The sequence below is a fragment of the Notolepis coatsorum genome (genome assembly GCF_963971535.1).
Source record: "Notolepis coatsorum genome assembly, contig: SCAFFOLD_1523, whole genome shotgun sequence".
NCBI lineage: Eukaryota > Metazoa > Chordata > Actinopteri > Aulopiformes > Paralepididae > Notolepis > Notolepis coatsorum.
This window is the reverse complement of record NW_028173811.1, coordinates 7,505-20,000: the sequence shown is the minus strand read 5'-3', so window position 1 is coordinate 20,000 and position 12,496 is coordinate 7,505. Positions and strand designations below refer to the sequence as shown.

Sequence of the window (12,496 nt, the reverse complement as noted above, 5' to 3'; positions counted from 1 at the left end):
CGTGACAGTGTTCATCATAATATATTTATGCCGAGTACTGGGTGGCCGAATATTAAGTACAAAGGTAGTGGTAGTAAGTATCATATCTAGTAATACAGTCAGGGAATTGTACCCCTCAGTTACAATTGGTCCTTCGAGCCGGAGGGTAATCAGTGTAATATTAATATAGTGTTATTAATATTGAAATGGCCTATGATGAACACTCCACGAAACGATCCTCCTAACCAACGCCCGCAGCGCGAACGACGGCTCCCTCAGTACTTAGAGGCTTACGCTGTCAGTCAACAACCTAGTCTTCTACTAACAGTAAACGCGGTAAAACTAGAAAGTAAAAGTATGTCTAACCCCAACGCCCAGACTACCCCGACCATAGAGGCCCCTACGGGTTCTAATGTAACTGACCAAGTTCACGGTGGGGACCAGTGGGAACCAGACATGACTTCACACCCCGCCAGTACTGAAGAAGTAGTCCCCGATGAGTCCCGGGAGGAATACAACGCTACAGAGAGAGAACTCGGCACGGAAGAAGACGGGGAGAGCACCGTGGAGATAGAGCTCCAAGGCTCCGCAAGGAGTACCCCGAGGGAAGGCTCCCCTATACAACCGCCTTCTCCCAGCGAGGCAGAGAGGACCCTACAGCAGGCCTTCCTCATCAGCCTGAACGCCGCTGCTGAACGCGACCGACTGCAGATCCAGCAGCGGAGCGAAGAAGAGCATATACGTCTAGAAATAAGACGCATTCAGAGAGAAGAGAATGTGGCCCGAGACCGAGCAGACAGCCAGCGAGCAGCTGCTGGTGCTCTACGGGACGCAGAGCGCGACAGACAGCAAGCGCAACTAATAGAACAGCTGATCAGACGGACAACACCCTCTCCCTCCGCCAGAGGCTCCAGGAACTCGTCTAGACACACCTCCAGGGCGGCATCCCCTAGCCGAGTAAACAACCCTGAACTTGACCAACAGACGAGGTCTATACCCCCCACAGACCACCTCCCCCCACCGGTCCAAGCGAGACCTAGCAACCGGGAAGGAGCAGCATATCCTGTGGAGAGGCTAAACCAGAGACTACAAGCACTGGATGACCTAACTGAAGACGAAGAGGAGGAGAACCACGCCCGACGACAGCACAGTACTCTACCGGACCAGGAGGTCCGGTACAGCCCAGGCTATACTCCCGCGGAGCTGCGCTACAGACCCCCGACTCTATACACGGGTGAGCACGACGCACGACCCGCACCGAGGAACAGCACCTGGACAAGCGGGCCATGGTACACTGCCGGTACCAGCCCATACCAAGGAGCGGGAGGAGACTCGCCTAGGAGGCCTCTCCCCCAACGCTCGCCGATGTATCCACAGTCAGCGTCATACATTGGCACGCCTATGGTACCCGACTTCACCCAAGAGAACCGGGCCCAGTATACAGAACTCCGCATGTGTCTGGAGACCATGTTGGTGGATGTATTGGATGAACGCCATAAATACGCCATCCTACTGAAGCACTTAAAGGTACCCCGCGCACATAATATAGCGCTCGCCTACGCGACTTCCACCACCCCATACACAGCAGCGCTGGTAGCATTGGACCAGAGGTATGGGCGCATATGGGATTACGTGATCCAGGAGATCCGACACATCGACCGCTTACCCCCAGCAATAGACAATCGAGCACTGGACGACCTGTCCATCAGAGTGCAGTCCCTGGTAGGGATGTTGGGAGCGCAGAGAGAGAAGGGGAGGCATGAACTTTACGCCAACTCAAATGTGGAAAGGATCTTGGAGAAGCTGCCGCCCGCTCGACAGGAGCGTTTTAGGCGGCAGAGAGACCACCGAGACCCGAATGGCCCCGAACCGAACCTCCTCGATCTAGCAGACTTCCTGGCGAGAGAAGTCGGCAGCCTACGGCTAGATACATTCGGACGGAGCACCCCTGGCTCCAGAGAAGGAACCAGACGACTAAATGATGGAAGAAGATCGGTGACTGTGATGCACCAATCGGAGTCAGTACCGAGCAGCAGGAGCCACAGTACCCCCTCCAGAACGGAGAAGTGGAAGATAGTGTGCCCCTACTGTGAGAAAGAACACTGGCTAGCGCAATGTGACTCCTTCCCCAAGCTGAACGCGGAGGAAGCAAGTCAATGGATAAAGTCCAACAAGCGCTGTTTTCGCTGTGCGCGCTCACACATGGCAGCCGAATGCCGCTTAAAGAAAAGGTGCACCAAGTGCGATGGAGCCCATCTGGACATACTTCACGACAGTAACAGACGGCGCCCTTCACCCGCACCATCCAGCAGCAAAGCGAGCGTCATGTACATCGATCCCGCCAGCAGCAGTGGAGCCCGAGTACTCCTAAAAGTAGTGCGTGTGACACTAAGCTACCAGAATAAAGTCCTGGACACTTACGCCGTCCTCGATGACGGGTCCGAGAAGACCCTTCTGCTCGCCTCCGCTGCGGCCCAGCTAGGGCTGCGGGGAAGCGAAACCCAAATGACAATTCAGACAATAAGACGAGATTTGAAGACGATAAAGGGCGAGAATGTCTCATTCTCTATCGCAGCAAGCGGCCAGCCTGAGCGACGGTACCAGATTACAGACGCTTTCACCAGCCAAGAAATAGGACTGTCGCGGTACACATACCCCGTCGCCAAGCTGATGGAGAAATATGTACATCTGCGCAAGTTACCGATCCCGCTCATAGACAATGCTATGCCGACCCTGTTGATAGGCTCCGACCATGCAGACCTCATTGTCCCGATAGACCGGGTTCATACCGGACCCCGAGGCTGTCCTGCAGCAGTCGAGACCCGTTTGGGATGGACTCTCCAAGGCCCGCTCGCCAAATCTCTCAACCGAAGTACAGCCACTAGATGTCTCCACTCCCGAGTCACAGAGGGAGAAACCGCACTCCTGCAACACGTAGAGCGGCTATGGACCTTGGAACAAATGCCCTTTAAGAACGGAAGGAAAGACATTCGCTCTAAAGATGACATTTACGCCATTCACCCCCTCGAGACAGGGACCAAGAGAGTCCCGGTCAACGGCGTGTTGAGATACGCCACGCCACTCCTGCGGCGAGAAGGAATGCCTACTTTCCACGCCAAGACAGACGCCACAGAACGGTACCTGCTGAACACGGAGCGGCGCTTAGCCAAGAACCCCGCCCAAGAGAGTGTATACCGCGCTGAGATTGAGAAGCTCATCACAGCGGGACACGTCACAAAGATGGACATTAAAGAGGCTGACCAGACCACTGAATCGTGGTACGTGCCTCACCACAAGGTCCATCACAACGGTAAAGACCGCATAGTATTTAACTGCAGCTACCAGATCGGATCCCAAAATCTGAATAAAGAGTTACTGCCCGGTCCCACACTCGGCCCCTCCCTACTCGGCGTTCTACTCCGCTTCCGCCAGGAAAAGGTGGCCATCAGCGGGGACATTAAAGGAATGTTCCTGCAGGTGAGATTAGTAGAGGAGGACAAGCCCCTGTTACGGTTCCTATGGAGAGAGAAGCCAGGAGATGAGCACCCAGCCATCTACCAATGGGAAGTCCTCCCCTTCGGAACGACATGCAGCCCCTGCTGTGCTACATTTGCACTACAGAAACATGTAGCAGAGGACCCAGCAGCGGACGAAGAGGTCCGACACAGCGTAAAGAACAGCTTCTACGTAGACAACTGTCTACAAAGCCTTTCAACCCAGGAAGAAGCCGAGGCTCTCCTGATTAAACTCCGCGCCTCATTGATCAAAGGCGGCTTTGATCTCAGGCAGTGGGCCAGCAGCGATCCGCAAGTACTGCGCAGCCTCTCCTCCGAGGACAAGGCAGCCAGCAGCGAGACCTGGATGGCTACAATCCCGGGAGAAGCCCAGGAGATGACCCTGGGATTGGTGTGGCGATTCAAAACAGATTCGCTTCACTACAGACACAAGCCCCTGACTACGGAGCAGGGAAGGCCGGCGGCGGCGCCGACCACCAGACGGAGTGTGTACACAACACTCGCCCGACAATATGACCCGCTAGGATGTATTCTACCGTACACCACCAGGGCAAAAATGATTGTACGAGCATTGTGGGACAAGGACCAGGGCTGGGACGACCCCATTCCCGCACACCTTGCATCCACCTGGAGAGAGTGGGAGATGGAGCTCCACTCACTCCCAGGCGTTAATATGCGCCGAAGCTACTTCCCACCCACGGTGAGGCCAGAGACATGTAAAATGGACTTACACGTCTTCAGTGACGCCTCAGAGGTCGCATACGGATCAGTAGCCTACTTGCGGGCCCACGAAAAGGGGGGAGAGATCTACACAGCATTTGTCCTCGCCCGCTCGAGAATAGCCCCACGCAAGCAACAATCTATCCCACGTCTAGAGCTCTGCACAGCCCTAGCCGGAGCGCACCTAGCCACGCTCATCCAACGTGAGCTCACCATACCGGTGTCTAGAACAATCCTGTGGTCAGATTCCACGACAGTACTCGCCTGGATCAAATCGGACTCATGCAAGTACAAAGTCTTCGTGGGAGTCAGAGTCACCGAGATTCAAGACTTAACCGAAGAGTTAACCGGAGAAACAGAGTGGCGCTACGTTGATACAAAACAGAACCCAGCTGACGTCATCACCCGGGGGATGCCCCTGGATGACCTCACCCGTCGCAATGTCTACAGTGACGGCCCCGCATTCCTAAGACTCCCGGAAGGACAGTGGCCCATGCCTATCCCTAGGGAAGCAAGTCCAGAGGAGGTGGAAAATAAGAAGTCTGTGTTCTGTGGATTGAGCACCGTAGCCTCCACCGACCCTAACATAGACGATTGCACGTCCATAGAGAGTGCACAACAAAGAACATTCCTGCGGTACCACCCGGAGTGCAAGTCCCCCGCTGATATGTCAGCAGCTAACTACGAGGAAGCAGAATTGCTTCTACTGCAGCGAGCCCAGAGAGACTCGTTCCCCGATGAATTGGCCTGTCTACAGGGAGGAAAGCCCGTCCCATCCGACAGCAGATTAATTCATCTGGCCCCCGAGAGCGACGCTCGTGCCCTCATCAGAGTGGGTGGTCGCCTACGCAGAGCCCCCAATCTACCGGATGACATTAAATACCCGATCGTATTGAACAGCCGACACAAGGTCACAGAGCTGATTATAAAGAAATACGATGAGGATGTACATCACGCAGGAGCAGAAAGAGTCTTCGCGGAAATCAGACGTCGTTACTGGATCCTACAAGGAAGAGAGGCGGTACGACGCTTCCAGCGAACATGTCTAGACTGCCGCAAGTGGCGCGCGCAGCCCAGCATACCAAGGATGGCTGACCTTCCTCCATGTCGCCTCCGAATCGGTGACAAGCCATTCCACTCAACGGGTATGGACTGCTTTGGCCCGCTGCACATAAAGAAAGGAAGAGGAACCGAGAAGCGGTGGGGTATTGTATTCAAATGCATGACCACCAGAGCGATACACATCGAGCTTCTCCCGACCATGAGCACAGACTCATTCCTTATGGCCTTCCGTAGATTCACATCACGGAAAGGAAGACCGTCTACCCTATTGTCCGATCATGGGACAAACTTCAAAGGCGGCGAAAGAGAGCTGAGAGAGAGCTTCCAAGCTATGGGCCCAGAACTTAAGACCCACCTCGCTCCAGCACAGGTTGATTTCCAATTCAACCCCCCAAACGCACCCCACTTCGGTGGCACTTGGGAACGAGAAGTGCGCTCCATAAAGACAGCCCTGTACGCAGTACTTGGGGCCCAGACTGTGGCGGAAGAAGTCCTAATGACAGTCCTCACGGAGATTGAGGGAGTACTTAACTCGAAGCCCCTCGGATATGTCTCCAGTGATGTGGCGGATATCGACCCAGTTACCCCCAACACACTCCTGATGGGGCGGCTAGATCCCACGTTACCCCAGACAATGTACCGGCCTGAAGAAGCGAACGGCCGACGAATGTGGAGGTACAGCCAAGTATTAGCCGACAAGTTTTGGAGCAGTTTCCTACTGCACTACCTACCGTCTCTACAGACCCGCCAGAAGTGGGTAAAGGAGAGAGACAATTTGACAGAAGGAACAGTCGTCATGATTATTGATCAATCACTGCCCAGAGCTATGTGGCCGGCCGGCCGCGTAAGCAAAGTGATCACCGGTGCCGACGGCAAGGTCCGAGCAGCTGAAGTGCTCGTCCAGGGTCGCACTTACACCCGTCCCGTGGCGAGGCTCATAGAACTGCCCCGACTCCCAGACACAATCGATGATGACCATGACCCTATAACCCTATGACTTTGTGAAGTTGACTGACCCCTACAGCAAACCCTTATGTGTAAATAGACAACGCGATTAATCTGTCTCTGCTTAACTGATTAGGTCTGGGACTAATCAGGGGGTGGCTGTTGTGAAGGGCCAGATTAAACCGAATATATATATTTATTATATATATATATTTAATTGTATTTGTATATTCTCTAATATTCCTTGATATCCCTTGTATATTCCTTGTACAATATGCATTGAATATCCATTCTAGCCTACTGAACATCCCATAATAGTCTCCATTCTACTATTGGTCGAGACCTTGGTGCCAGGCTGCCATACCTCCCAGACCCAGTTCAAACGTACCGCTCAACATGTACGAACAAGTCCTAGTTCCGCGTAGGAATCTGGCTACCGCACCACTAATGGGACTATTTGTTCATAGTGCGTATATATACTGCGCTACTAAAGTAGGACTTCCTTTTCAGTCCAGTTTCTTACCCTCCAATAGAGTCACAGACGTAAAGCCTCCCCACGACGCCACGTGTGGGAGTAAGGCCAAGTTCGCTTACCATCGGTATTGAGACATCGTGTATATTAATATTTGAATAGTCATATTTGGCACTATATCGTCGAGTTGGACGTAGTCTATTAAGCTAATAATAGTCTGTTAATATATAGTGCTTCGTGCGGTAAGAATACTACCGTAATCAGTACCCCATCGTTTCGGGCAGAGAACTGGCTGCTTATCCAGGGTGGTTGACCCCACGTGAAGCTGCACCCGAGGAGCCCCAGAGCCGACGAGCGAGTGGACCTGTATACCGGATTATTCTACCGACGACAGCCCGCCTTCCCAGGCACGGATTATGCTTTGTATACGTTGATTATTCCATGGATAAAGACCCCCGACACTGCCGTGTGTTGGAACCCCCCCCCCTGGAGAGGACGCAAGGTGAGGAGACGCTCTGCAAGACGAGGTCGCTTCACGTCTCTCCTCCGTGGACCGGAGGACGCCGGCCCACAAAGAGTCCATCTGCTTTCATCTGTGGTCCAAGGATCGCCGGCGCATTGAACGGCACTACAGTGGGTTCACCTGGGATACCCTTGGCCGGATGAGGCAGCCGGATTCTACCCCCCCCCCTTCCTACTCCTGTCGGCTTACAAGCGACCGGATTAACCCCCCCCTAGTGTATCCAGCCTATAATCATTGAAGTATCATTGCTGTTATTCCTTAACTATTCCAGGTCGTATATGTACCACCTGCGCCTTCAGAGACTGGACATTCTCTATTGATATACCGACGAATACTCTTGCCATAAAAGTGCATACTAATTCCCATTCATAAATGTGATTGATTTGATTAAGTGCTTGCTCTACACACCATCGCTGTGTAGAAATAAAGACCTATTTCTAATTCGTACATTTGTGTTGGATCCGTTTCATCTACGTGACAGTGTTCATCATAATATATTTATGCCGAGTACTGGGTGGCCGAATATTAAGTACAAAGGTAGTGGTAGTAAGTATCATATCTAGTAATACAGTCAGGGAATTGTACCCCTCAGTTACAGTATGTATTATTGTTGTTTGTATGTAATTGTATATAATTTTACATTTATTACTGTACATTTGACTGTATATCACTGTATATTTGTGGCTGTATATTTTAGAATGTATATACATATTTTAGAATGTATATCCCTGTATTTTTTTTTTTTTTTTGCGATTTGTGATTTTTGACCACCTAAATGTTTACTGTGAGCGATCTGTAGTGCTGAATTTCCATCGGGATCAATAAAGTACTTCTATTCTATTCTATAATAGACGACGGTCTGAGAGATTAGAAGATTAGGAGACCAAGACCAAGCCAGACTGCCTGGGGCCCCGAGCCAGAGTGCCTGCTTGGAGACCTAGATAATGCCTTTCTGTTCATCTGCTAAGTGTAAGGTGATTTAGCTTACTTATCATTATCCTGTCTTATGTAGTTACTTTATTCATCTCAACCCGTGTCAATAGCTAGTAACTTCTCAGGGAGTCTATCCACCTTTGTGTCAATGACGTATTACTGATCATTGTTCATATTTTATTATAGTAAAATATAGTATTTTGCCTGTTAGGTTGTCTGCATCATTCTCTCCGCATCAATTTCTATATTTATATCACCTCTAAAGTCTATTTTTACTGCATAAGTGCTAGAATGCATCAAGGCAGGGGAGGCGAGTCTTCCAGAGATGGTAGATGGTGAGTGAGATATCAGAGGTTACGGGGGAAGAGACAATACAGATGATGTTGTTTACTGCACTGTGACTGCACTGTGACTGCACTGTTACTGCACTGTGACTGCACTGTTACTGCACTGTGACTGCACTGTGACTGCACTGTGACTGCACTGTGACTGCACTGTGACTGCACTGTTACTGCACTGTTACTGCACTGTGACTGCACTGTGACTGCACTGTTACTGCACTGTGTCTGCACTGTGACTGCACTGTTACTGCACTGTGTCTGCACTGTGACTGCACTGTGACTGCACTGTGACTGCACTGTGACTGCACTGTGACTGCACTGTTACTGCACTGTTACTGCACTGTTACTGCACTGTGTCTGCACTGTGACTGCACTGTTACTGCACTGTGACTGCACTGTTACTCCACTGTGTCTGCACTGTGACTGCACTGTGACTGCACTGTGACTGCACTGTTACTGCACTGTGACTGCACTGTGACTGCACTGTGACTCCACTGTGTCTGCACTGTTACTGCACTGTGACTGCACTGTGACTGCACTGTTACTGCACTGTTACTGCACTGTGACTGCACTGTTACTGCACTGTGTCTGCACTGTGACTGCACTGTGACTGCACTGTTACTGCACTGTGTCTGCACTGTGACTGCACTGTGACTGCACTGTGACTGCACTGTTACTGCACTGTGACTGCACTGTGACTCCACTGTGTCTGCACTGTTACTGCACTGTGTCTGCACTGTTACTGCACTGTGACTGCACTGTTACTGCACTGTTACTGCACTGTTACTGCACTGTGACTGCACTGTTACTGCACTGTGACTGCACTGTTACTGCACCGTTACTGCACTGTTACTCCACTGTGACTGCACTGTGACTGCACTGTGTCTGCACTGTTACTGCACTGTTACTCCACTGTTACTCCACTGTGACTGCACTGTGTCTGCACTGTTACTGCACTGTTACTGCACTGTTACTCCACTGTGACTGCACTGTGACTGCACTGTTACTGCACTGTTACTGCACTGTTACTCCACTGTGACTGCACTGTGTCTGCACTGTTACTGCACTGTTACTGCACTGTTACTCCACTGTGACTGCACTGTGACTGCACTGTGACTGCACTGTTACTGCACTGTTACTGCACTGTTACTCCACTGTGACTGCACTGTTACTGCACTGTGTCTGCACTGTGACTGCACTGTGACTGCACTGTTACTGCACTGTGTCTGCACTGTGACTGCACTGTGACTGCACTGTGACTGCACTGTTACTGCACTGTGTCTGCACTGTTACTGCACTGTGTCTGCACTGTGACTGCACTGTTACTGCACTGTGACTGCACTGTGACTCCACTGTGTCTGCACTGTTACTGCACTGTGTCTGCACTGTTACTGCACTGTGACTGCACTGTTACTGCACTGTTACTGCACTGTTACTGCACTGTGACTGCACTGTGACTGCACTGTTACTGCACCGTTACTGCACTGTTACTCCACTGTGACTGCACTGTGACTGCACTGTGTCTGCACTGTTACTGCACTGTTACTCCACTGTTACTCCACTGTGACTGCACTGTGTCTGCACTGTTACTGCACTGTTACTGCACTGTTACTCCACTGTGACTGCACTGTGACTGCACTGTTACTGCACTGTTACTGCACTGTTACTCCACTGTGACTGCACTGTGTCTGCACTGTTACTGCACTGTTACTCCACTGTGACTGCACTGTGACTGCACTGTTACTGCACTGTTACTGCACTGTTACTCCACTGTGACTGCACTGTGACTGCACTGTGTCTGCACTGTTACTGCACTGTTACTGCACTGTTACTCCACTGTGACTGCACTGTGACTGCACTGTGTCTGCACTGTTACTGCACTGTGACTGCACTGTTACTGCACTGTGACTGCACTGTGACTGCACTGTTACTGCACTGTGACTGCACTGTGACTGCACTGTTACTGCACTGTTACTGCACTGTGACTGCACTGTTACTGCACTGTGACTGTTACTGCACTGCGATTGCACTGTGACTGCACTGTGACTGCACTGTGACTGCACTGTTACTGCACTGTGACTGTTACTGCACTGTGACTGCACTGCGACTGCACTGTGACTGCACTGTGACTGCACTGTGACTGCACTGCGACTGCACTGTGACTGCACTGCGACTGCACTGTGACTGCACTGCGACTGCACTGTGACTGCACTGTGACTGCACTGTGACTGCACTGTTACTGCACTGTGACTGCACTGTGACTCCACTGTTACTGCACTGCAACATGGCAGCACTGCAGCAAACACCACCTCTGTCAGGTCAAAGATGAGAGAGAAGTGACACAGGTTGTCCATTCGATTTGTATGTGAAACAGAACCTTCTCGGACAAACTGGCCCTTGGCTGCACGTCTCAGAGGCCCCGGCTGTGGCTGGAGGCCTGTCCTGGCACTCGGCAGTCTTGGACACGTCCATAGTGGTTAGTGCCTTGACTGCAGGCCTGCTGGGGAGGAGGGCCAAGCAGCTGGCAGGATTTCGTTTAAGCGCTGGTGTAGGCAGGTGTAATGGGTAGCCAGGCAGGTGTAATAGGTAGCCAGGCAGGTGTAATGGGTAGCCAGGCAGGTGTAATGGGTAGCCAGGCAGGTGTAATAGGTAGCCAGGCAGGTGTAATAGGTAGCCAGGCAGGTGTAATGGGTAGCCAGGCAGGTGTAATGGGTAGCCAGGCAGGTGTAATAGGTAGCCAGGTAGCCAGGCAGGTGTAATAGGTAGCCAGGAAGGTGTAATGGGTAGCCAGGCAGGTGTAATGGGTAGCCAGGCAGGTGTAATAGGTAGCCAGGCAGGTGTAATGGGTAGCCAGGCAGGTGTAATAGGTAGCCAGGTAGCCAGGCAGGTGTAATGGGTAGCCAGGCAGGTGTAATGGGTAGCCAGGCAGGTGTAATGGGTAGCCAGGCAGGTGTAATGGGTAGCCAGGCAGGTGTAATAGGTAGCCAGGCAGGTGTAATGGGTAGCCAGGCAGGTGTAATGGGTAGCTAGGCAGGTGTAATGGGTAGCCAGGCAGGTGTAATAGGTAGCCAGGCAGGTGTAATGGGTAGCCAGGCAGGTGTAATAGGTAGCCAGGCAGGTGTAATGGGTAGCCAGGCAGGTGTAATGGGTAGCCAGGCAGGTGTAATGGGTAGCCAGGCAGGTGTAATAGGTAGCCAGGCAGGTGTAATGGGTAGCCAGGCAGGTGTAATGGGTAGCCAGGCAGGTGTAATAGGTAGCCAGGCAGGTGTAATGGGTAGCCAGGCAGGTGTAATGGGTAGCTAGGCAGGTGTAATGGGTAGCCAGGCAGGTGTAATAGGTAGCCAGGCAGGTGTAATGGGTAGCCAGGCAGGTGTAATGGGTAGCCAGGCAGGTGTAATAGGTAGCCAGGCAGGTGTAATGGGTAGCCAGGCAGGTGTAATGGGTAGCCAGGCAGGTGTAATGGGTAGCTAGGCAGGTGTGGCATGTCTTCAAAACCACATCAAGTCTCTGAAAATAATGGATCCAGATACAGCATTTAACGTGTGTGTGTGTGTGTGTGTGTGTGTGTGTGTGTGTGTGTGTGTGTGTGTGTGTGTGTGTGTGTGTGTGTGTGTGTGTGTGTGTGTGTGTGTGTGTGTGTGTGTGAGAGAGAGAGACTTACTTGGGGTAGTTCATGCAGTACAGGGTGTAGATGTCGAAGGCTTCACTCTAAACAGAGAGAGAGAGAGAGAGAGAGAGAGAGAGAGAGAGAGAGAGAGAGAGAGAGAGAGAGAGACATTAGAGGTGAGAGGTATAGGTGAAAAGAAAAGAGAGGTGAAGGCCCTCCTTTCTGCTATAGATCAATGTCATCCCTCGCTTTGTGGGAGAGATAGAGAGAAATAGTAAGAGAGAGAGAGGGTCATACTAAATAAACACACATGTACTGTATAAAACGCACGTTCATAAATACACACGCCCAAATAGACACAAGCGTGCGCCGTGCGCACACGCACACACACACACGCAC

The 12,496-nt window shown here is 51.6% G+C and overlaps 1 protein-coding gene across 1 annotated transcript in view; it reads right to left on the bottom strand.

The window, feature by feature from the left end:
- LOC311247703 (pleckstrin homology domain-containing family G member 3-like) overlaps positions 1–12,189 on the bottom strand; it is a gene marked incomplete at its 3' end in the record, with an annotated part of 34,963 nt that extends 22,774 nt beyond the window's left edge. The window contains exon 1 of the mRNA XM_084338712.1: positions 12,152–12,189. Within this exon, the coding sequence (XP_084194838.1) occupies positions 12,152–12,165 (14 nt within the window). The 5' untranslated portion in view covers positions 12,166–12,189. The remainder of the gene's footprint in view (positions 1–12,151) is intronic.
- Between the last annotated feature and the right edge of the window lie 307 nt (positions 12,190–12,496).